The 24,104-nt window shown below is 36.5% G+C and overlaps 2 protein-coding genes across 2 annotated transcripts; one reads left to right on the top strand and one right to left on the bottom strand.

The window, feature by feature from the left end:
- Positions 1-504: 504 nt before the first annotated feature.
- Positions 505-11,297, top strand: LOC134748363 (transmembrane emp24 domain-containing protein bai). Its single transcript, XM_063683148.1, has 5 exons — positions 505-811; positions 1,081-1,201; positions 3,115-3,185; positions 5,862-5,988; positions 9,521-11,297. The coding sequence occupies exons 1-5, from the start codon at positions 635-637 to the stop codon at positions 9,640-9,642; spliced, it is 618 nt and encodes a 205-aa protein (XP_063539218.1). The 5' UTR covers positions 505-634; the 3' UTR covers positions 9,643-11,297.
- Positions 11,298-14,012: 2,715 nt separating this feature from the next.
- On the bottom strand, positions 14,013-23,987 carry LOC134748356 (zinc transporter 7). Its single transcript, XM_063683135.1, has 3 exons — positions 23,503-23,987; positions 22,184-22,401; positions 14,013-16,819 (listed from the first exon to the last, which is right to left on the bottom strand). The coding sequence occupies exons 1-3, from the start codon at positions 23,690-23,692 to the stop codon at positions 16,193-16,195; spliced, it is 1,035 nt and encodes a 344-aa protein (XP_063539205.1). The 5' UTR covers positions 23,693-23,987; the 3' UTR covers positions 14,013-16,192.
- Positions 23,988-24,104: the final 117 nt, after the last annotated feature.

Genomic DNA, 24,104 nt, shown 5'->3' with positions numbered 1-24,104 from the left:
ACTTTGACTTTGGCGAAATCATCGACAGTACCGATGGAGCCATACTACTTAAAGATTGATTGATAGTACTATGTTATCGATAAAATGCAGATGTGCAATGGAAGATCCAACACTAGTAACAAAACTACTTTACTAAATTCACGCGATTAAAGACACATGAAGGATGATATTCAAAAAGATACCTTATTGAATACCAATAGAAAATACTTTGACAATGTACTGTGTATTTTAAGTATTTTTTTTACCTTAAATTTCTTTTACCGTAATGTTTCTCACGTGGTTCTTTTTACGCAGCTTTTTACTATAGTGAAATTAATCAAAACCAAACCTCGAAATTAATTGTACTAAAATCCTTGTTTTTCTGTAATGCTATTATATTAACACCATATTTTTTACTTGAAAATCTTTTTCATTGGTTGCTGTATTCATTTAGCCACGTTTGTAAGCGTTCCAATTTACGAAGAATACGAATAGCAGCAACATGGCAACTTTTTACAATACGCCGCCGACGACGTTCGTTCTCTCGGGCCAACTCATCGGTCTTTTTGACACAGAATATGTTTGTTTTCCTTTCTTGATTTTAATGAACTGAAACTAATTTATTGCAATAATTTAGATCTAGTGAATAGCAGATATGGAGGTTTACTATCTCATATTCATTTTGAGTGTTTTCTGGCATGGTTCAGAGGGTATTATGTGGAGCCTGACTCCGAACACCCAAAAGTGTTTGAAAGAGGAGTTACACGCGAATGTCCTCGTGGCCGGAGAGTATGAAGTCACAGAAGTTGCCGGCCAGAGAGTAGATTACACTGTAAGTCAACTAAAGTCATAATTCCTGACCAATAAGTCATAGTTCCTATTGGTTTCACATCTCCAATATTGTATGAACTCATGCCTTTATTTTTCAGTCTAATTAGCTGGTTGCATGAAGGAAACATTGTAACTTAACCAGTTACAAGTTAATAGAGAATTAGTGCTGCTTAAATGTTAAATTAGTTTATCTTTTCCAATTAGAGATCACTCTTTTAGTACTTAAACTTCCAATATGTCATTCATAGCCAATCTTTTACTTGATTACAGATTCGTGATTCAAAAGGCCACATCCTGTCACAGAAGGACACAATTACGAAGGGCAAGTTCACATTTGTGACGGAAACTTATGACACCTTTGAAGTGTGCTTCATTTCCAAAGTGCCGCCGGGTATGTTGGTTCAAAATATTATAATATGTATAACCCTAATTATTATGCTATAGCCTCCTAAGGCCCAGCCATACAAATGAAAATCCAAAATTTGCCACTGAAATTTGAACCTATGGTGTAGAGTTGTGTGGAATAGAGTTGATTTTTATTTATTATTATTATTATTATTATTTGTAATGCAGGCAGGCAGTTTAAACAACTGATAATGCCTGTATCCAGAGTCATAAACCAAGTTCTCAGTGTTGAGTAGAATTTGCTTTGTGCTTATCTAATTTATTCTTAAACTCATTGACACTTTGGGCCGCTACTACATCCCCTGGGAGTTTGTTCCAAGCGTTGACCACTCTGTTGCTCAAGAAGTGTCTATGAGGATTATTGTAGGACCTGTGAGACACCAGCTTATACTGATGACCTCTCAGACGGTTGTTACTATTGCGTTCTAGCATCTTATGGAAATCTTTAAGGTCGTAGTGTTGGGTTAGTATTTTGTATGTCTCAATCAGATCTCCGCGTTCTCTGCGCTCCTTCAAGGTTGTGAGCTTTAAGAATTGTAGTCTTTCTTCATAGGACATGTTTTTGAGTTTCTTCGGTATCTTGGTGAAACTACGTTGAACTTTCTCCAACATCTCAATATCCTTGATAAAATAAGGGCTCCATACTTGAAATGCATACTCCAATATAGGCCTAACATAGGTTTTGTGAATTTTGAGCATCATATCCGGTATTATTTGTTTGAAAATTAAACGAAACAAAAGAAATGCGACTGTTCCATGTGGATATGGAACTTCGTCGAACTGAAGAAGTACTATAGGTAGGACATCGGGACTTAGGAGGATACACCAATCCTTCCAGACCGTGGTCCAGATCGGGACTGCTGATCATTTTTTTTTTTCTTATTTTAAACTCGGAAACGGACCATGATGGTCATTTTATTGTAAGAACCGGACCCCTGAAGAAACTAATTGGTGATCCCAGTAGGCCTAGCATATGATTGGCGCGACTGTATCCCGCCGCGAGGTAGACTACCCGTCTTTTACTAACCGTATGAGTTAAAGGGGGTCGGGGAACGGGTAGTCTGTCTCGCGGTAAGATACTGTCGCGCCAATCATGTGCTAGCCCGACTGCTATAGATGTTATTTCTACTGACTGCTCAAATTAGTACGGAAAGACAGGATATGGAGGACATGAACATTAACACTTTGGCCACTCTGATATATCTGATTCAAATGGTGACTGTTCTACAAAGTAATGCAGACAATGCAATATTATAAATACATTAAATATATTAATAACGGGTCACTCACGTATTTTAAGTCGAAAACGCTCGACATGTTTCACTCCGTACCGAGGAGCGTCATCAGGAGCTTGCGTCGACGGTGACGGACCGGCGCAGACTAAGTGCAGTGATATACACGCATAAGTTTCAGCTGCTAGTGTATTAAACAATATAATAATAATAATTTTGCTTAAAAAACCGGCCAAGACCAAGGGTTCCGTACCAATGCGCAAGAAACCGCAAATAATCACGTTTGTTGTATGGAAGCCCAACTTAAATATTTATTTTATTCTGTTTTTAGTATTTGTTGTTATAGCGGCAACATAAGTACATCATCTGTGAAAATTTCAACTGTCTAGCTATCACGGTTCATGAGATACAGCCTGGTGACAGACAGATAGACAGTGGAGTCTTAGTAATAGGCCCTAAAAATACACAATGCCTAGTTGGTCCACAGGTCCACACAGAACGAGCCGGAGCGGCAATGCGGCCGAGGCACGTGTCTACACAGGCCGATGCGCCTCGCGAGGCGGCTTGTTTTGTGTGGACCCGTTTATTTAATAGTTTTGCCAGTTCTGTGCTTCATCAATTCTGAGGGTTGTCGAGTTTGTTTTGTTCTTATTTATAATTCTTTCAGAACGCCGTAGCGTCAGCCAGGATGTACATCTAGACATCAAAGTTGGAATTGAAGCCAAAAACTATGAAGGTGTAAGTACTTTTTTTTTAAATAACACTTCATATTTGGGGCGTTCTTATTATCTACAAGAAACTCATCACAAAGCGCAAAGCTTGCAATATTGAATATACTATTTGTGATAGTAGTAAGAAATAAGAATAGTGTATTCTAAATAGCACTGGAGACTAACTGACGGCTCTGCATGAGCTACTGAGTTAGGCTGCATTTCCACCAGAGATGTTCAAGGAATGGGTTTGTTAAGAACCAATAGAAACACTTCATTTACCTAACCTCGATCAGCGCAGCTCTAGTCGGCAATTTTCTATAGGTTCTTAACAAACAACGCAGCCACCGGCAGGGATGCGAAACTCCTCCTTTCGGGTATTCTCGGCTCCGTCCGGCTCAGCATTGCTCCGAGCAATTATTGGGGTTGACACAAGTTGAAGTCCCTTTGCGTGCACGACCACAGATAAGATAATGACTTTAATTTTGACAACCCTAAATAACCGAAAGGGGGGAGTGTCATATATTAGAAAGGGACACCATGATTCGTCCCTGAACCGCTGTCAAACATCTGTTTTGTAGGAAGTTTCCTTTCTGTACGGTAGTACTATTATTTATTCTGTGTCAGCGGCTACTTGTTTGTATTGTACGCATTCACAAGTAGGTAATGTCAGACGCAGAAGTAGCTAAGTGAGCCAGGTGCCCACAATGATCTACACTAGCTCTTATCTTCTTTATAAAAACACAAAGTGTTATTTAGATAATTTTGAACACCTAGCCTGCTTAGGTACTTTGGACAATAGGAAAGCTTGAACACAATATTTTAACCTTTAATATAAATTCATGGTCAAATTTAGAGGAACGCAAAAAAAAGTTTAATAACTTATTTTGAAATTACTTTAAGTGCTGTAATCTAGTAATTAAACCTTTTTTTTGCGTTCCTCTAAATATGACCAGGAGTATATTTTTTGGTTACATCCTTCTCAAAAAAAATTTATCTGTTCTTTTTTAAAGTATTATTTGCTTCCTACATCTTCTTATATCTTTTTTTTTTGTTAATTCTTATGATCACTATCAATGGATGTTCTTCAATCAACAATCTGCCAGAAATTTGGGGTAATTTCAGATGATTCTGATCCGAAGTGTTGTTTTAGGTTTTTAGATGCACTTAATGCGTGTTTGTCATTGCAACAATACTAACAATACAATACTAATAGGCCTAACAGCACACTGAGTTAAAATTGTCTGAATAGCAAAGAGTAATAAAGAACATAACAAATCATTGTTTTGTAACTGTTGGATCATTTAAAGAAAAAGAGTCACATTTTCATTGCATGTTTTTTCATTTAATAATTAATGATGCAAATTTTCGGGTTATTCCCACTAGTTCCCATTCCCACCAAGTTGTTATAAGTGGTTACTACTGTGAAGTGGATTTTTCCGACCTTTTACCATTGGTCACTACTAGGAAAAAAAAACCCAGCAGTTTGAACTCTAACCAAATTTTGGCGGTAACTACTAGGTATTATTTTTCCCAATAGTTACCAGTGGTAAAAGGTGGGAAAAAATTCCCAGTAGTTACCACTGGTAACAACTTGGTGGTAACTAGTGGGAATAACCCAAATTTTCATCCTGGATAAACGGAACACCCAATAAAATTGTGACTCGCGCTTTACGGCTGCCTTTCCAGTGAGGATAAGATGAGCAAAGATGTGAGAGAATCGCCCAATAGCATTCGTTGTAATCCAGCAAAGCGGTGCTATTGGTTCATTCCCACACGTCTCCTCTCATCTCCGCCTCAGTGGAAAGGCAGCCTTATAATTCTTATAAATTAACATTATTTGTACTGCTATCATATGTTGTGTAATAAATAAATCTAAATCTATCGTGGAATTGACCGTTTTGCATTCTTAAACAAGGTCATGGGTAGTGTTTTTTTTTTCGTGGTGTGAATACTATGCATGTTGCTAGTTTAATCTTCCTATTTTGCATGCTATATAACAAACAAATGAGAAAATTAAAAAAAGATCAGAAGAAGATTGATCTTAAAGATATATTATGTCAGATCGATTCGAGTCGATTTTATCGAGAGGTACAGATTATTGTCGAGAGGTAAAAGTCGAGAGTCGAGACCAAAGACCGCCATGCTACTCTGTCCAATGCCGAGACCTACCTTACCTGTCTACTTAATACATCCATTATAATTGTAACCCTTTGAACTACATCGTGAACCTCGGAATGGTCGGAAGGGGGGTCAAATTTATTTTCGTTGTCTTGTTTTTTGTCCCCCAAAAACGTGACGGAGTGGAGCATTTTGTGTGAGGGTGAAATTTTGTTTTATATTTTTCTCAAGAAAATTATAATCTACAGCTAGAATGACATGCAATAGCACTCATTTTTTTATTTATTTCATAAAAGACAAAAATTGAAGCGTGACAGAGTGGACACAAACAAGACAACGAAAAGAATTTTGAACCATGCACGAAGGTTGATATTGGGATGTTGCCGCGCGCATCAGTTGACGCCTTTGGCGGTCAAGGATTTGCCACACTGGATGCGTTCAGCGGTCAGGTCAAACTTCAAGGTTGCTGTCAATGTTGTTCATACATAATGCGGGTTTGACCTGACCACCGTCCAGTGTGGCAAATCCTTAAAAGGGTGATTAGGATTACAAATGTTTGTCAACGAACATGTCACCTCGACAGATCGGTGAAGCCGCCAAGCTGAAGCCGATGGAAGTGGAACTAAAGCGGCTTGAAGACTTGTCAGAAGCCATCGTGCAGGACTTCACCCTGATGAGGAAGCGGGAAGAGGAGATGAGGGACACTAATGGTGAGTTCCATGGTGTGGTACAGTCGCCAGCAGATATATGGGAGCGGCCAAGGTGTTTACAAATATCTGTACACGCCTCTTGTCAAGGCGCTAGGTGCGTGTTCAGATATTTGTGAGCAGCTTGGTCGCTCCCATATATCTGATGGCGACTGTACCTCTAGCACAGTGGATTCGGCATGACAAGTAATACATACATACATACATATAATCACGACCACGGATTTTCACTTGCTACGATCCTGACATACCTCTTTCGCTTCCTTCACTTTCATAACATTCTTCATACACGCACGGTTTAGGGTGCTCTTGACCTGGCCTTTTTCAGGATTTTCCCGATCTGATCAGAGAAAGTCCGCCGAGGTCTCCCCTTCCAACTCCCGCTTCGAATTATAATTTATAAATGTTGCTATGTCACTATAATTATGATGTCACAGTTAATGTTGTATTGACTTGTGAAAGAGCCCTTAAGAATAAATGTTTGAATTTTGAATTATCATTTACACTTGTAAAGAGAAAATACTCATAACTCTATTTAAGTATGGACGTAATTTAAGGTGGTTCGATTTTCATACAAAATTCAATCTGCTTTAATTAAGGCACTACACACTATTACTACAGAAATATTTGCTCATTTATCTACTTTCGAATATTCGTTTGCGCTAAATTAATAGAAAAACTTTGTTTCATGCAGAAATCATACATAAATCAACGTAATTTTTTCATCAATTTTACGTATGTGTGTGTCACAAATGTCGTGTACAAATACGTTGCGTGCGGCGTTGCCACTCTATGACGTTGGCGACGTTGCCTGGCCGACCTGGCAGGATTTGCAGTGCCGTCATGTTTAGTGCATTTTTATTTGACAGTGTTGACACTGACACATAGGGTCATGTTTATTGTGACATCAATTTGTTTGTATAAATTGAAAATGATAGCAACGTCTAAATCAAGTTACAAAAATCATCGGTGTTCTGGTCCGCGAAAATCCAGAAAAATTCAGACTCAATTGAAGCGGAATTCATGATGGTGAAGTTTCGTAAGGTAGGTACAGTTTCATTCCTTCATTGTACATTGTAATTTTCTCGTGCCGATCTTTTTAGAAAATAATTCTCACTTCTTCCGTAATGCAAGCAGTGAACAATACCTATATAATGTAATTATTACTGTTTTGGTTGCCGAATAGTCAATGTGTCACTAACTCTAGGTTTTTTTTAGGTATTGTGCAAAATGAAGAGGCATTCTTGGAAAGAAAATGTTTTCCTTCATTAGCCAGAAAAAATCAGGACATCCTCACTGCAATAAAGTAAAATAAAACATTTGGATGAAAATTATGGAATTTTGTCTATGAATGAAAAACACAATTATTACTAGGTAAGTAAATGATAACTTTATTAGAATCCATATTGTTGCATCATCTTTCTTCCTATAACATTAGAGAATTTGTGCTATCATGATATTATTTTTCTTTCAGGTACAGGGACACGGATAACAAATATGAAAAAATGTTATTTCATTTGTTGTGTGAATCCATCTACACCAAAGCCATCCACTGCTGGACATAGGCCTCCCCAGGGATCTCCACAACGACTGGTCTTGCAAGACCGGCCAAAATATCGAGAAATAAATAATATAAATAAACATGATAAATATCCCGTTTTCTATAATAGTTATAATTAGAAGGCCATGCAATGTTGTTACTCACTGTACCTACTTGAATCCAAAAAAAAATATATAAAAAAAGTTTTAATTTTATTTTACAATTACTACTTTATTATTAGTACATTACGATACAAGTGAGAAAAGTAGGAAATTGGCAACGAGTGGCGATAAATTGAAACACGACCGAAGGAAGTGTTTTCATCGACACGAGTTGCGAATTACCTTTTCGCACGTGTATTGTACAACGTTTTACAGTACATAATTATGGCCCTTTACATTTTCGACATATGCACGTATTGTACTAATTACTGCACTAGGGCGGTAACGTATATGTAGCACCATATGTACTAAAAAGTATTTTACAGTACATATGGTGCAACTTTCTCGCCCTAGTGCGTAAAGAGCACTTTTCATGCATATGTCGAAAGTTTAAAGGGCCATATGTACTGTAAAACGTTGTACGATACACGTGCGAATAGGTAATTCGCAACTCGTGTCGATTTAAAACACTCTCTGCGGTCGTGTTTTAATCTGTCGCCACTCTTTTCGAATTTTCTCTTTTCCGCACTTGTATCGTAAATAACTATTTCAAACTGCAAGGGTACGATGATAGATCTCAATTCAATATAATTTTGCAACATTTGGCATTATTAGGTTATAAATTGTATAGAGATGAAATCTATCATCGTACCCTTCCAGTTTGAAAAATACTATAGAGGCTGGGCAGTAAGGGATTGCTTTACTTGTAGAACTATATTTAGCGCTTTAAAAAAAACTGATACCTGACACTTACAAACCTGGACTTCCTTGGGCTAGTGCTACTAAGAATCGTCAGTATTCTCCATCCTTTCTGAGTTTGAAGAACCCAAAAAGGTGAGATTCGTGAAAGTCAGGTTTTCAATATATGTGGCGTTTTCAACCAAACGGGTACCTACTTATTGTTGTCATATTTCCAAAAAGCTTCAAAATGAAATCAACCTAATCGACAACCGACAATGTGTTACCTTTTAGTTCAAAACGTCACATATTTTTATAAAACGTTATAAACTAATTTATTAATAATACTGAATATCTGGGAGAAAAAGAAAACATAAGTAAAAACTCAAAAATGCTCGTTTTCCCAAAGATAAGACCTAGCTAGATCGAACCCCTTACAGCAAATTTCATCGAAATCGTTAGAGCCGTTTCCGATATCACTGAAATATATTTCGGTTATATCGGAATCGGACAAGAATTCGAAGACTAAAAGATATAAGAAACATAACACAAAAAGGACAAAAAAAAAGTACCCCTGACGTACCAGTCTCGAACCCGAATCCTCTTGCACGTATTTCCACGAACATACCGCAACGCCATTGCAGCATACTTACACTGCATGAAATTGTCTACTACAAGCATCACGGAAACACTGTTTGCATGTGTGAATAGTAGGAAATAGCATGACAGAAACACTCTGTCGACTTTAAAAGTGTTTTTTGCACTAATGAAGTATTCAATGTTTATTATAATAGTTCAATATTTATGTAAAGAGTGCGCTAAACATACTTTTAAGTATACAGATACCAACACTATTCCACAAAAAAATAAAACCTGAAAATTTGCGAAAGTGACGCCATCTAGCGGGGTTTAAGCTTTGGGTAACCTAGTCGAACCACCTTAAGGAAAAATATCCAGTCTACAAAATACAATCAATAATTTTTTTAGTTTCTGTCAAAAGGAAGAGTCAATTATTTTAATGACAAATTTTAGAGGAAGCCTTTTCGCTAAACTACGTCCTTTTGATGTACCCTTCGCAGGTTATAGCATAAGGCAGGCTCATAACATAACTTTTATTTGAATCAATCATAGATAATTTCCCTTTTTCTCATTCCAGAGTCAACAAACAACAGGGTACTCTTCTTCAGCGTATTCTCGATGGTGTGTCTCCTAGGCCTGGCCACGTGGCAGGTACTCTACCTGCGCCGGTACTTCAAGGCCAAGAAGCTTATTGAATAGACGATAATTTAGATTAGGGGTCTCCAGGCTACGGCCCTTAGGCCCGCAAGAAAGAAGCAGGAAACTCGAGGGCCTTAGAGTTAGACCAAGCTAACTCGGCACTGGATTTGCAGCAACAGAGTGCGGAAATGAGAGTCTAAGGCCGCGGACTAGACGCTAGCGGCGAGCGGCAAATCAAGGCCGTTCCTAGATTTGGCCGAGCGCAATGTATGAATGGCCTTGATTTGCCGCTCGCCGCTAGCGTCTAGTCCGAGGCCTGAATGTCATATTGCTGTGAAATTATAATGGTTGCCACACTTTGTCACTGCAGTTGTTGCAGTGTTAGCTTAGACGGATTCCGGAAAGTAAGCGAATGCCTTTGATTAAACAGTTTGGAGATCTCTGATATAGGGCGGGTTGCACAATCAACGTTAAATATGGCGGCACCAACTGTACTATACAGAACTGTCAAACTTTTCATACTAACAAAAACGACGTTGACAAACTGGTGCAACTGGCCCTAGATGGTGCGTCTGCGAGATTCGTAAGTTTCAAGCGATATTTGATCGGTCGATTGAGTTTTGTAAATTTGTACCTCGAAAATATAAAGCCGCTCGCCGCTGAAGTCCAGTCAGCGGCCTCACAGAGCTCGCATGCGGCGTACCATCTTATTTAGCCTTAACGCCGGTAGGGGGCGTTGATCATTCGTAAACTTTATTGCAGTGTTATAAGGTTTACCAATGATTAATGTTGCCAGTTTAAAAAAAAGTCCAAATTAGTTTGTATTATTTCTGTATCCAATCGCAGGCGACTTACGAACATCTCTCCCTCACTGATTTAGTGTGAAAAAGATGAACTGAGACTTTTCACGCCAAAATTAGATTTGGTTATTCATGCTATCTCTTTCAGTCTTTTCTTGACTGAGACAGTGTGAGAGAGACAGTAATAAAGATTCAATTTACGAGTGAATGCCACTTTAGTGGTGCTTTATTTAGAACAGGATATTATGGACTTTTTATTATTAGTAGATCAAATGTTACATCACAGAATGCAGTTTATTCGTTTTCGACAAAATTCTAACCTCAAAATACGTTATTTTAGCAAAAATTTAATAGCCGAGGTATTTTGGACATCCTGTTACCTCTTCACGCTTAAATCGCTAAAGCGATTTAGATGAAATTTGGTATGGGGATAGTTTGAGGCCCGGGAAGGACATAGGGTAGTTTTTAAGGTTCCGTACCTAAAGGGTAAAAACGGGACCCTATTACTAAGACTTTTGACACTTGAAATTTTCACAGGTAATGTTTTTCTGGTTGCCGCTAAAACAACAAATACTAAAAATTAAATTTGTACGTAACCCTCGGTGGGCGAGTCCGACTTGCACTTGTCCGGTTTTATCAATCATCATCATAATTCCACGCAGACGAAGTCGCGGGCAGAAGTTTGTTATTTTTAACAATAACAGTTTTCAGATAATAAATCAGTTTTGAGGTTAGAATTTTGTAGACCAAATAATAACGAGTTTACTGTTGCTTCTGTTTACGGCAGTGTTATAAATTATTTTTATCTCGATTCTTAACAATTATCATTATCATTATGTAATTACTTTGTTTTAAAGAGTTGCGTTTATGTCAATGTGTTTCTAAGAATGTAAAAAGTTGTACGAAACTGATATACAGGGACTTCCGGTTCGAGCGCCATCTTGATAGTTAGCATCGGGATTAATTACTTTGTTTTTTGCTTATTAATATTGTTTAAAGTGTAATATCGATAGCTTATTATACAGTAAACTAATGTGGTAGTGTGCAGTGAATGGAGAATTAATTTTGAAGCGCGTTTAACCACCATCTTGGAGTCAACGGCCGGTAGTCCACGTGCTTCTTGTAAAGTCTAGCTATCGATTTACAAGAGCTAACAAATCACCGTACACTGTCTTGTACAACCGTACAATTTTTGTCGTTTGTAAACCTCTCAATACCTTGATACTGGCGAAATAGTCCCACTGGGCTGAAGCCATAATTTTAAAAGAAGAACTGATATACATGGTTGTTTTATTTTATACACATTCCATCCTGTATGACGTATGGGTATCAGTGGTCACCATCGCTCGTCTAACTCGTTTTTTAGGGTTCCGTACCCGAAGGGACCCTATTACTAAAACTCCGCTGCCTGTCTGTCTGTGACCAGGCTGTATCTCATGAACCGTGATAACTAGACAGTTAAAATTTTCACAGATGATGTATTTCTGTTGCCGCTATAAGTAACAACAAATACTAAAATGTACGGAACCCTCGGTGGGCGAGTTCCACTCGCATTTGTGCGATTTTTTCTTATTTCTCATCATTCTGTACTGTACAGATGTAGAATAATCCTTTGTCATCGTATTTTCTGTAATGGACCCGCCTATTGACATGAAGATTGAATTGAAGCAAGGAATGCACTGTCCAAGCTAAAGAATGGGTTATCTGATTTCTCTAGAGAGCTCACATCATTGGAGATTGCGAATCTTTTGCTGCACCTTTCTGTACTTGGGAGCAAAAAAAGAACATATTTCGGTAACTTAATTTATTTATAATAATAAAAACATCAGTTACTGCTACCGAGAAAATACTTATAGGCATGGTGAAACAACTTTTTTTGAGTCTCTTAGGCGCCATTTAGACGGCTCAAGAACTTGTATGTGATTTTCGCACCAATTTCGTGCATTTGGAGGTCGAAGAAGTGGGAGGGTGTGCGCCGCGCCCGTACGTCGCATCACTCCCCACACTCGCCCGGAAGCGTAATTACAAAAGCTAAACTATTTCAGTCACGCCTCAGATTATAATCGGGGAGCTTTTGTTTATGCATATTAGTTAACAATATCTATACCATTTCGGTAAAAATGAGTCACTCAAATGGATTAGCTTTTTGCTTACATATTTTCAAATATTATTCACGACAAAACCTAGTCGAGTTTAGTAACGTCAGTATCGTTTGAATATGATATCTAAATTTTAATAGTACTTATTTACTCAAATGGATTATTCCTAGCCACGGTTGGCAAATGTTTTGTACCTAACTGTCTACAAGATGGGAATCCAAAATTACACTAAATCAGTAGGTAGGTTAGGTTCGTTAGGTAGCTTTAAATGCCCGAAGGGCAAACCGCCCAGAAATAGGAGCCACGCGAAGCGGGGCTCCGTCTAGTTAGCTGGAGTTCGTCGGACTGTTTCTTTAAAAAAAAATTTACTTCACAACGTAACTAGACTATTTCTGGGCGGTTTGCCCTTCGGGCATTTGAAGCTACCTAACTAACCGAACCTACCTACCTACTGATTTAATGTAATATTGGATTCCCATTTTGTAGCCAGTTACAAAACTTATTTACCAAACAATTCCACTCTGGCCCAATTCGTAACTGGCTACATACAAGGAATTTTAAATTCCTGTTTTGTAGCTAGTTACCAAATTTAGTTACCAAGCGGTAACACGCTGGCCCAATACGTAACCGGCTTCAAATTAACTGGGAATCTTGATTCCCATTCTGTAGCTGGTTACGAAATTTTGGTTACCAAACGGTACTAAAGGGAGTACTCGTACCTATCAACTGAAATAATTCTAAAAGTAAAAAAAAAATCTTAGGCTTATTGTTAAGTAATTTGCATGAACGGTACTTTATTTAATACAATCGGAATCGTTACTAAAATATGATTCAAATTTTAGATCGCAACAGACTAGCATTTGTAGTAACAATATCCGTATGAATTTAGTTAATAAAGTCTATACGATTTCAGTAAATTTCTATACTACCTATATAATAGATTAGGGTTTTGTTAAGTTTTCTCCAAACAAAAGCTAATCTAGTTCAGTTCGCATCTGAACCATATCAGTATAACCTTTGTAAATACGCCGCCCGCAACCAGTGTTGGCAATGATAAGAATGCAAGTTTATTGAGTCTTGTCGATTCAGTCTACTAGTGTAAAGAAGAAAAAAAATATTTTCAAAAATTTATTTAAAATAGCCTTGACCATATTTCTTTATGTTCAGGAACATATTTTCTTTCATAAAATATAAGTTTCATCCGTCAGACGTATGGGTGAAGGTCGACCATATATAACGTATCTCCTACTAATACATTATATGTACCTATCCCAGTATGTGTAAGAGCTTCTATTCTCTTATAACAATTTGCGTTGGGTACTCTTATCTTACCCTATATGGCTCTCGGGACAGAGCAAAAAAAGTTGATTGACCCAAATGCATCCGTAAAATGTGACCATAATACTGGTGAACATATTTCAAAATAAAATATAATAATATTAGAGCGTGAAGCAATTTCGGTAGGTATCTAATTTTAATACCGAATTCGCAACTAACAGAAAATCATAAATAAAAACAATCATTTTCTTAATTAAGTTATTTTAATTTCAGCGGACCAATGCAACAACATATCCAAAAAACTTTTTTGAAATAAGTTTTTTATTAGTACGTATTGCACATTTGTAAAAACTCATATTTTAAATAAAGAATTTGTGATTATTGTATGGACCGCTGGACCTCTTTCAAAAACAATCTACAATGGAATGTAAATTCAAAGATAGGGGGCCTCTCTATGGAACACAATATACCCATTAAAGCCAAATTTCGGCGTAAAAATAAACTACTTTACAAAACAATAAAAATATAACGCCTAAGTAATTAAAATGTATATATAAAAATTAGACGTAGCTTAGCTTTGTAAGAATATCAATCATATTATTTTAGCTATGAAATAAATAGGAAATGCATAAACACATAATTTATAAATAAAACAATATATTTAACGTGAGTGAAGTGTCTGTAATATTTCGCCAGGTGTTTTTTTTTTAAATAATTATTATATATGCTGCATTTCCAACAAATGCAACAAACAAAGGGATGATGTACTTAAACTTGACTTGAACACAATATTGTGCGTCAGAAACTTATATAATTCCATGGCTTGCGTGCCAATAATTTACCTTTTGAAGGACATACAAAAATAATCATGCCTTCAAGTTTCAAAATTAAATCTTACACATTCACAAAGGGGTATTGCACTTATTTATTGGTACTGTCGGTACCGGTACGTAAGGTACGTTAGAGTCAGGTCGATTGCACCAAACCGCCCGTCTCCGTTAAAGCATTTGCAAAATTTTATTGTATGGGAAGTTTCACGTTTCATACTTCACTGTTGAGTGACCATGCAACTGGCTTTTATTTCTTTAACTGTAGCCAAAGCAGTAATTGTTTAAAGGCTTATGTTGTCAAAAGTTATCGTGTTCGTCACCAACAAGTACCTACGTAATTGCGAGTGACCATGCCGCGATAGACGATAAAAGCGCAACCATCGCATTACTACAGGTTCATAGCGTACATTTTTTAATTTTAATTTTACACAATTCATTTTGGTTGAGACTGTGAATTCAAAACAATCATAATGCGTCAATAAATAAACATCGAAGCCACAAACATACAATTTTAAATCACCTTATTTCAAAAATATAAGTTCAATATATATATTTATATACCTACGACTTCAACTTACAGTAGAATTTATGGAACAGTCAGTATTTACAGAAGATGATCATTTAAAATATCACAAAAAATATTACATAGTAAAATGTCTGAAGAGGTATGAATTTCGAGTGATAAATTATAAAGAAAAAGATCATTTACTTTCAATAACCAGACCACAATATAAATGTAATTCAGCTACATTTGTTTTTGGCAGATGATTATGAAATATTTTTTACAAATTTATTAATATACTACAAATGACAATTTATAAAAGGTATAAATCTAACCCTTTCAAAATATTTTTATTAGCTTATTTGTGACAAGTTGTTTGCAATAGGAAATGGAATATTAGGAAGATAGAGTTAGACCAAGAAGTCTGCAACGATTTTGATAGCAATAGCACACGCAGTGCAAGTGTTATTTTAAACGTCAAACTTCTATGAAATTATGATGTATAAATGATCAAATTCGTTGGAGACTTTTCTTGGTCTAACTCTAATGATGAAAGCGAACAGAACTGGATGTACAATGTTAATACGTACCTACTTAAAAGTAACATTCATAGCAGTCAAAACGAGCAAATTAAATACCTTTTTACAGATTGTCACATGTTCGAATACAACTATTATCTTTATAAATAAATCCTCAATGGGGTAATATTTTTTCTAATCGCACCTGTATATAGAGTACTGTACTTAAAAAACTGTATAAACCTAGAATTTTTCATACTATTTTTATACCCATGGACCTCTATTCTGTTATAACCAGTTTTTTTTAAATTTTGTACGTGTGTTATCGTAATATTCGCAATGATGGTTTTTAGAGACAAAAAATATAAAAATAGAGTAATTAGGAACGACTAAAAACGCTGTATTTTAATGTGTTTAACTAGTAAACAACTGCACCATTTAGCGCCAAAAAAAAAATTAGGCTTTGAGCCTAAATGTAACCTTTGGAGGTCCATGTACAACCTTGAACGCCAACGACGCCTAAAGTCATCGCAAGCAGTTTTCAATAAGGCTTAAATAAACTACAGTTTATATTAATTTACGATCAGAGCGGGGAATAGTCCAATTGCACCGTCAAATGCTTAACACCGGCCTCTCTAAAAATCCTAGCGGTCTGCTCCGTCACATACCGCGGATCCACTTCCTTTGCCACTTCTAACTTGAGGGCCCCAACATGCACATCACTGCACAAAGTCCAGAAATGAGGCTCCTGGACCCCATGGACCCCAGCAAGCCCTACCACTCTTGTATACAAGTTTGGTAAAGCGCGCTCTAAAGCTGTAGGAGTCCGTTGCATTAAAACACCGGCTGAGTCCCGCACTAACGGTATAACACTTCCAGCGATGAGTAAGGCTATGGCCATGGAGCATATAGGATCTGCTCTCATCCAGCCGAACATCCTCATTAGGATAGCTGATATGATAACCCCAACTGAGCCTAGAGTGTCAGCTAGCACATGTAGGAACACGCCTCTCATAATGGCGCTCCCAGCTCCAGTGTTGACCTCATCGTCATGGCTTTGTCCATGGCCGTTGTGCGCGTGGCCGTGGCCGCCGTGGGAATGCCCGTGGCCTCCGTGGCCGTGCGCATGGCCGTGGTGGAAGGCGTATATACCCACCATGTTGACTAGGAAGCCCATGATTGAGACGAGTAGGAGCCGTTCGTGTTTGACCTGAAATAAAATATTTCTAATTTATTATTTAACTCTGTAGGAAGGAATCTAGGGCATTTTGATACTCGCAAAGAGAAGCTTTCTCATGCCCTTTGTGGGTCACCCCAGGTTACTCCAGGAATATTTTACGCTTCGCCACTTTCCGCGACCCCATTATAGATCGCGTCGTACAGGGTGAAAAATATTGGTAGAAGAGATATCGTTTGGACTTTGGTGACTGGTGTCGTACCTACTTTGTTTATTTTTTAAACAAAATGTGACTGTTTTTTTAATTAACCTTTTAAATATATATTTTTATTGGATACGTTTTTATTTTATTCATAATCACTAGAATTAATAAATTTACGAAATATTAAAAATTAAAACAACGTAAGTTAGTATAAAACAAAGTCGCTTCCTGCTGTCTGGGTGGATGTCAGTCGCTATGTATGCTTAGATCTATAAAACTACGCAACGGATTATAATGCGGTTTTTTATAAATAAATAGAGTGATTCAAGAGGAAGGTTTATATGTATAATACATCACACACAATACATTGCACCCGTACGAAGCCGGGGCGGGTCGCTAATACACAATACAAAGCAAACAGTATAACTTATCTTCTACGTATTACAGTTATTACTCAACTAGTCAGGCTCTAATACAAAGCTAACGGCCTTCAATTCGATTTCTAAATAGGTGGGTAATTTCAGAGCTTGTATCTATAATGGAATTAATGGAACATTGCATTACACTGTAAGAGCGTGCGACTTTCAATCCGGAAGTCGCGGGTTCAAACTCTGGCTCGTACCAATGAGCTCTTCGGAACTTATGTACGAAATATGATTTGATATTTACCAGTCGCTTTTCGGTGAAGGAAAACATCGTGAGGAAACCGGACTAATCCCAACAAGGCCTAGTTTCTAGTTTCCCCTTTGGGTTGGAAGGTCAGATGGCAGTCGCTTTCTAAAAATTAGTGCCTACGCCAATTCTCGGGATTAGTTGCCAAGCGGACCCCAGGCTCCCATGAGCCGTGGAAAAAAGTCGGGATATCGCGAGGGAAATGCATTACACTTCAATCTCATTTTCTTTACAAGGCTTTAGTGTATAGCTATAGGTTTCTTAAGTTTGATGTCGAAACGCCAAATTTGTTTTTGAACATAATCGAAAACAATTTATATTAAAAATATGTAATTTTTAACCTTTTCGACGCCGTGTCAAACGCAAAAGCTGTCACTCGGACGTCACGTCACCGAAGTGTTAAAACTGAAATTGAACTTTATGCACATGCGCGTAGGTCTATGTTGCTCTGTGGTCTGCGACGGATTAATCCGTCTTGGGCGTTGGACCTGCGGTGCCAATATATCCGTCATTGGCGTCCAAAAGGTTAATGCAAGCATGCATGCAAGCAAGCAAGCTTTATTGCTGTTTGTACTTTTTCCGTAAGTACAATATAGTTTAGTATGGATCGGCTGATCGAACTGTAACTGACAATAGTGGGTATTACTGCAATGTTTTGCCGCCAGAGTGCAGCACTAGCACCTATAGTAAAACATAGAGTAACTTATACATACTTCCTTTAACAGATTTTTGACAAGTTTTCAGAGATAATAAAATTTCGCTAATATCTGCCTCTTTATCGCTCGATTATGCAAGAGTAATAGAGATGTTAGACAACGAAATTTCGATTTTCTTGTTTTGCGATAGACCCTCAGATTGTGGTAGTGACGCCCCCTACGCAGTTTCGCGTAAGTAATATTCCTTATTAGTTTATTAGAAAGACAAGGTCTACCGATGGTCAGTTAAGAGGAAATGGGGACTACCGGTTCTTCATACAAACGTAGTCCCCATTTTCCTCTCTGGATTTTGTTGACGTTATGGAAAATATTCTTGTAGAAATTGGTGTATATTGACATTATTAACCTGGTGTATAAAGCTATACCCGTTCGTTTGATTTTTTTAGATTTTTTAACTAATATATAAGACACTAATAAGATTCTGACTTTTGACAATTGTTTTCGAACAAACTGTCAAAAGCACTTTCTTTTTGCTGTCGATTTTTGGAAATAACTTTTGTTTGATAATTTATTTTTTTATTTTTTGTTCTAATCAAAAAAATATTAACGTTAGAGTATTCCTGAGAAGTTACCCTACGTGGGATTTCAGGGTTTGTCCAATGGCTAAGGATAATGCTGTATAATGTCACGCATCTACAGTTTGGAGTCCCAACTATTTAGTGCACATTAATTCATTAGAAAGTGTTCAAAAAAAGTTTCTTAATCGTATGAAGTATAAATTCAAATCTTTTAAGCCCGAGGAATTTGAGTCCTTGCAAGTGAGAAGAGAAAAGCGGGATGTAATTTTCTTGTATAAAATATTAAATAATTTAATTGATTCGGAAGAACTTCTCAGCAAGGTGTCATTTAGATGTCCTACATATCGTACACGGTCCACCGCTTTACTATCAGTTCCATTCACTCGCAAAAAATATGTAAACAACAAATTTTTAGCAAGAGCATGCAATATATACAATAAGAAATATTCACACATTGATTTGTTCCAGCATAGGTGTAATAGATTTGTTTCTGTCATCAAACAAAATAAAAAAATATAATAAATGGCAAATTTCGTTAACTCGTAGCTAGTAATAAAATTGTAATCTTGTGTTGTATTGTTATGATTGTTATTGTAATTGTACCTATTTGATTTCAAATTCTAAATTGAAAATTGTGCTTGTTATTTTCCAAATTCTAAATTATGCTTGTTATTATTACTCAATGTTATTGTTAAATTCAACTTTAAATTCAAAATACCTAATAATTGTACTTTTTTTTCGGAGCAAAGGAATTTTGTATTAACTATAAGTGGAAACTCTTTTGGCCTATGTTCTTACTATATCTTTTACCTTATTGTATTATAATGTGCTGTATGTTTCCCAAATAAATAAATAAATAAATAAATAAAAAATATCCAGAGAGGAAAATGGGGACTACGGAGAAGCGGTCGTCCCCTTTCTTCTAGCTAGAGTGTTGCTGTTGCTGTAAGTAATAGCCCACTATTAAGATAAGATAAGATAAAGACTATAGCCCACCAGATACATTTGACTGATCAAATTATTATTAAAACTTCACAGAGTAAACTAAGTAAGTATTAACTAACACTAAGTCAAACGAAGGGAGACGGGAGAAGTACGTGCTTGATCGACTGTTACGTACGAACACGTGCCGATGGAATTTCGACATTATGTCGAGTGCAATAGTGTTGACATTTAAATTGGCGTTGTGAAAGCTAAAGTCAGTCAAAAATGGTTGTACCTACAGTCGCCATCAGATATATCGGAGCGGCCGAGGTGCTAAAAATATCTGAACACCTCGGCCGCTCCGATATATCTGATGGCGACTGTACTGTGACTGAATAATTTATTTTTTGTAATTCTGTATAAAGGAGGTGATTTCTGATGTTGTGAGTTGTGTGAGGTCACTCAAAAACAAAATGGGTTTCTAATAACCACATTTGAATTAGAGTATCCGTTTGCAAAATATTCACAAGCTGATAGTATTTATACTAGTACCTATACGTACCTAGTTAAGGAATATTTAAATGTAGATTTTTATTAATATTGTGACATTTTATTATTTATTAATTTATTAATTCGTCTATTCTTGGCTCTATTCTCAATTTCTCACTGTAAATGTTTAATAAATTATTGTAATTGATTATGTAAATATGTAATATAATGTTAATAGGTTTTAAGTTTTAAATTATTTTGCATGCCTACTATTATAAGGTATTGACATTATTTGGACATAATACTTTTGACTCTACCATCTTATCAGTACATAATGTTAAGCAAATAAACGTATTTCATTTCATTTCACTGAATACTCTAGTACCTATAGCTACTTATCTCTAGATTCTCAACTTAAGTAACTGCTTGATAACTACTGATAGGTAGTAGGTAGGTACTTATCTTATTAATTAATTAATTAATGGTTTCGTCATATTTTTCATCAATCCATCAATTTACACCTCTAAAGAATTTTAGTTTTTTTTTTGTATTTGTAGTTTAGTATTTTCAAAGATAGATATAACTCCGTAATAGATGGATACAGTCTAAGGAAAAAACGTGCCTCGAAAATCACGAAAATTTGATTCTCGATCAGAGGGCGCCACTAGTTTTGGCCTACACTCGTATAGAGGGCGTTGACGGTTCCGTTTGTTATTTATAATTTTAACGCATATCAGTGAAAGAACATGGGTCAAAATCATAAAAATAATTAATGCAAATAAAAAAAATCATTTATCCATATTTAAATACATTTTAACGTATTTTTATAAATATTTATTTTTAGTTTTAAAGTGTGTCGACAGATGGCAGTGAATTTACTGGGGTTACAAAATTTACTATGACAGTACCGCTCTAGTATAAGTTACTCTATGGTATTTTTTAACTATAGTACCATTACACAAAAATATGTAATTCGACACATAGAGACTTTATACATCTCTAAGTAATTATCTAAATATAATATGTGTCGAAGTCTAGTCAAAGGTCCCATTTTGTCGTGTTCCTAAGCGCTAACCTTTTGAAGGGGTATCCTTTATAACGCTTATGCCATTTTCATCTTTCTGTTCATAAAAATAGGATCAATGTTGCCAATTTATGTTTTAAGTGAAGGACTTGGTGTCTAGCCACTGTCTAGCACAGGTTGACAGCACAGGTGTCATAATTTTGTGAATAAGGGGATACCCTTTTATTGGCAATTCTGAAACCCCTAGACCTCTAAAAAAAATTAAATGAATAAAATAAAATAAAATAAAATAAAATGAATAAAATGAAATAAGTAAAATGAATGGGATCCCTTTGTTTGACATAATTTTTGAAAGTCATAATGTAATGATTATCATATAATCATTAGTCATAATTCTGAAGTTAACTTTTCAGGATTTTCCTCAGGTTATCCTATAGATAGGTAAGGTTAGGTTTGTTTTACGGCAATCCTGAAAAGTTACGCGTTTCTGAGAAAAACCAAATTATAACTAACGAAAATGTGGACAAACAATACATTAAGACTTAAAACTATATGGGAAACAATAGAGACGCGTCGTACGCGAGTGGAATAAATTACCAGAAGCAGTGATATGTGCTCCTTCAGTGAACACCTTTAAAAACAGACTTGACAAACACTTAAAACAAGTAACAAAATGAACACTAATAGACCTAATAGTATAAAAAAAACAAGTGCAGTGATATACACGCATCAGCTTTCAGCTGCTACTGTATTAAACAATATATAATATATATAATAGAAACCCAAAATGAACTCAATGTGGTGAGACCTGGAAAAGGGTTAAGGATAGATAAGGTTTAGTTAGTAACTTACCTCTGGAGGCTCAATAGCCCTCTCCACCGCCTCGCTCATAATAAAGAACGCTATAAACAGCAGGAACAGGCCGTTCACAAAGCCAGCAACCACTTCGGCCCGCGCGTATCCATACGAGTAGCGCTCGTTGGACCGCCATTTTGATATCACGGAGGCTGCCAGGCCCGCTACCAGGCCCGTGCAATCGAAGAACATGTGGAATGCATCTGAGATTAGACCTGGAAGAAAACGGGGTATACTTTAATGCTTGAAAGGGATGTTAGATGATGGTCATCTGGACAAATTTGTATACTTGAAAACACTATTAATTATCTTTCCTACTGCATGCATGTTGCTTTCTGTAAATCTTTGTAAGGGACTCGGCAGGACAGGCACAGCTTAGTGTCAGTCACTGAGAAAAATTTGTTAAGAATGTTTTCTGGCAGTAAATATTTTTGTATTTGTATTTAACATGTGCAGAGTCTGTCCACAGTGGCGGATTAGCCATGTGGCAAAAGTAGCAAATGCCACGGGCATCGCGCATCTATGCATTGGGGCATGCATATCTTCGTTCAATTTGTCCAACAAAATTAAAACAATCCATGGGCCCCATGATAGAATTTGCTACAGACCCCGCGCTGGCTTAATCTGGCACTGCCTGTCTAAGCTAACTTTGCACCGATTTGTATAGAACAGTGAGGAAGTATCATTATACATGTCATATTTTTATAAAAATAGATGTTAATGAAGACATTTCCACACTTCGTCATTGCAAATGCCATGAAGAGTTATCTTGGTCATTGGTGCATTGTAACATTTATACAGTCAAAATCACATACATAATATAATAGTGATTAAAAACCGTACTGATAAATCGCACTTAAACTATCGTGAGACATATTTCAAAATATTTATCAGTACGGTTTTTACTCACTATTATGTTTAGTCGCTTTTGGCGACATGTTTCGGATTCTTTGGGAATCCATCCTCAGGCACGAGTGTACTGATAAATATTTTAAAATCACATATGCTACAATAGTGAAAGATTCTTCTTCTTCTTTCGTGTTGAGGTTCCCTCAAATAGTAGATGCCCAGAAAGCAGCGGAATGAAAGATTTAATTTATGTAATTGAAGTACATACCTACATTTTTTCCAGTATGTACACAAGATTCTCAAGTAATAAAACTTTCCTAATGTTACTTTCAAATCATTTAATATTAAATCTACTCAATAAGCAGCTAAATAAAATAACATATGCCACTTGCTTGGCATATTTACTAACAGTATTGGGCTATTTAGGAAGGGTTGAGATAAGCAAACCAATATCCAAATGTACTTACCTAAACTATTTGTCCAAACACCATAGAACAGCTCGACGAAGGCGAACGACAAGTTCAGTATAAGGAATAGGAACAAATTTCTGGAATTCTTATCAGAGTAAATTAGTCTAAACCAATTCGTCAACTTGTCGCGGAGCCCGGCGATACGCCCGCGCGGGAAACGGGTGTCCTTCTGGGTCAGCGGCAGCATCTTGGAAACTTTATCTTAGAATAGGGAAATCCCACTTTACGTCATATTTTCAAGACCGAAATATACAAAAACCGAGACACTGCATACGTGTACGAGACTTGAACTATTCTAACCTAAGCCGTAGCTATATGAAGTGAATACTTGAAAGTAATTATGTTATTAAAAGGGTTTTGTTAGTTACGAGCACGCACTAATGGAGTAATGCATGTTTTAATTGAGATTTTATTAATATTAAAAGCCCGATTGCATCGTGCCGTATCGCCGAAATCTGGCGTTCAGTTCATTGACAGCCAGCGTAGCACTTAATACACAGGCAACACCAAAAATCATATGTCAAATGAAAATTGCTGCTTGCTGCCACTTTTTTGGAAATATAAATAATTAAATTTTAATTAACTGAATTCAACATTTA

Source organism: Cydia strobilella, chromosome 16, assembly GCF_947568885.1.
Source record: "Cydia strobilella chromosome 16, ilCydStro3.1, whole genome shotgun sequence".
Taxonomy (NCBI): domain Eukaryota; kingdom Metazoa; phylum Arthropoda; class Insecta; order Lepidoptera; family Tortricidae; genus Cydia; species Cydia strobilella.
The sequence above is the reverse complement of the archived record's forward strand: the minus strand, read 5'-3'. Positions and strand labels throughout refer to the sequence as shown.

Excerpts from the sequence above, each read along its gene's own strand:
- LOC134748363 (XM_063683148.1), top strand. The coding sequence starts at position 635 with ATGGAGGTTTACTATCTCATATTCATTTTGAGTGTTTTCTGGCATGGT. Across the intron at positions 812-1,080 it reads GCCAGAGAGTAGATTACACT|ATTCGTGATTCAAAAGGCCA; the intron begins GTAAGTCAACTA and ends ACTTGATTACAG. Across the intron at positions 5,989-9,520 it reads GGAGATGAGGGACACTAATG|AGTCAACAAACAACAGGGTA; the intron begins GTGAGTTCCATG and ends TTCTCATTCCAG.
- LOC134748356 (XM_063683135.1), bottom strand. The coding sequence starts at position 23,692 with ATGCTGCCGCTGACCCAGAAGGACACCCGTTTCCCGCGCGGGCGTATC. Across the intron at positions 22,402-23,502 it reads TGTTTGGACAAATAGTTTAG|GTCTAATCTCAGATGCATTC; the intron begins GTAAGTACATTT and ends GTTTTCTTCCAG. Across the intron at positions 16,820-22,183 it reads GGGCTATTGAGCCTCCAGAG|GTCAAACACGAACGGCTCCT; the intron begins GTAAGTTACTAA and ends ATTTTATTTCAG.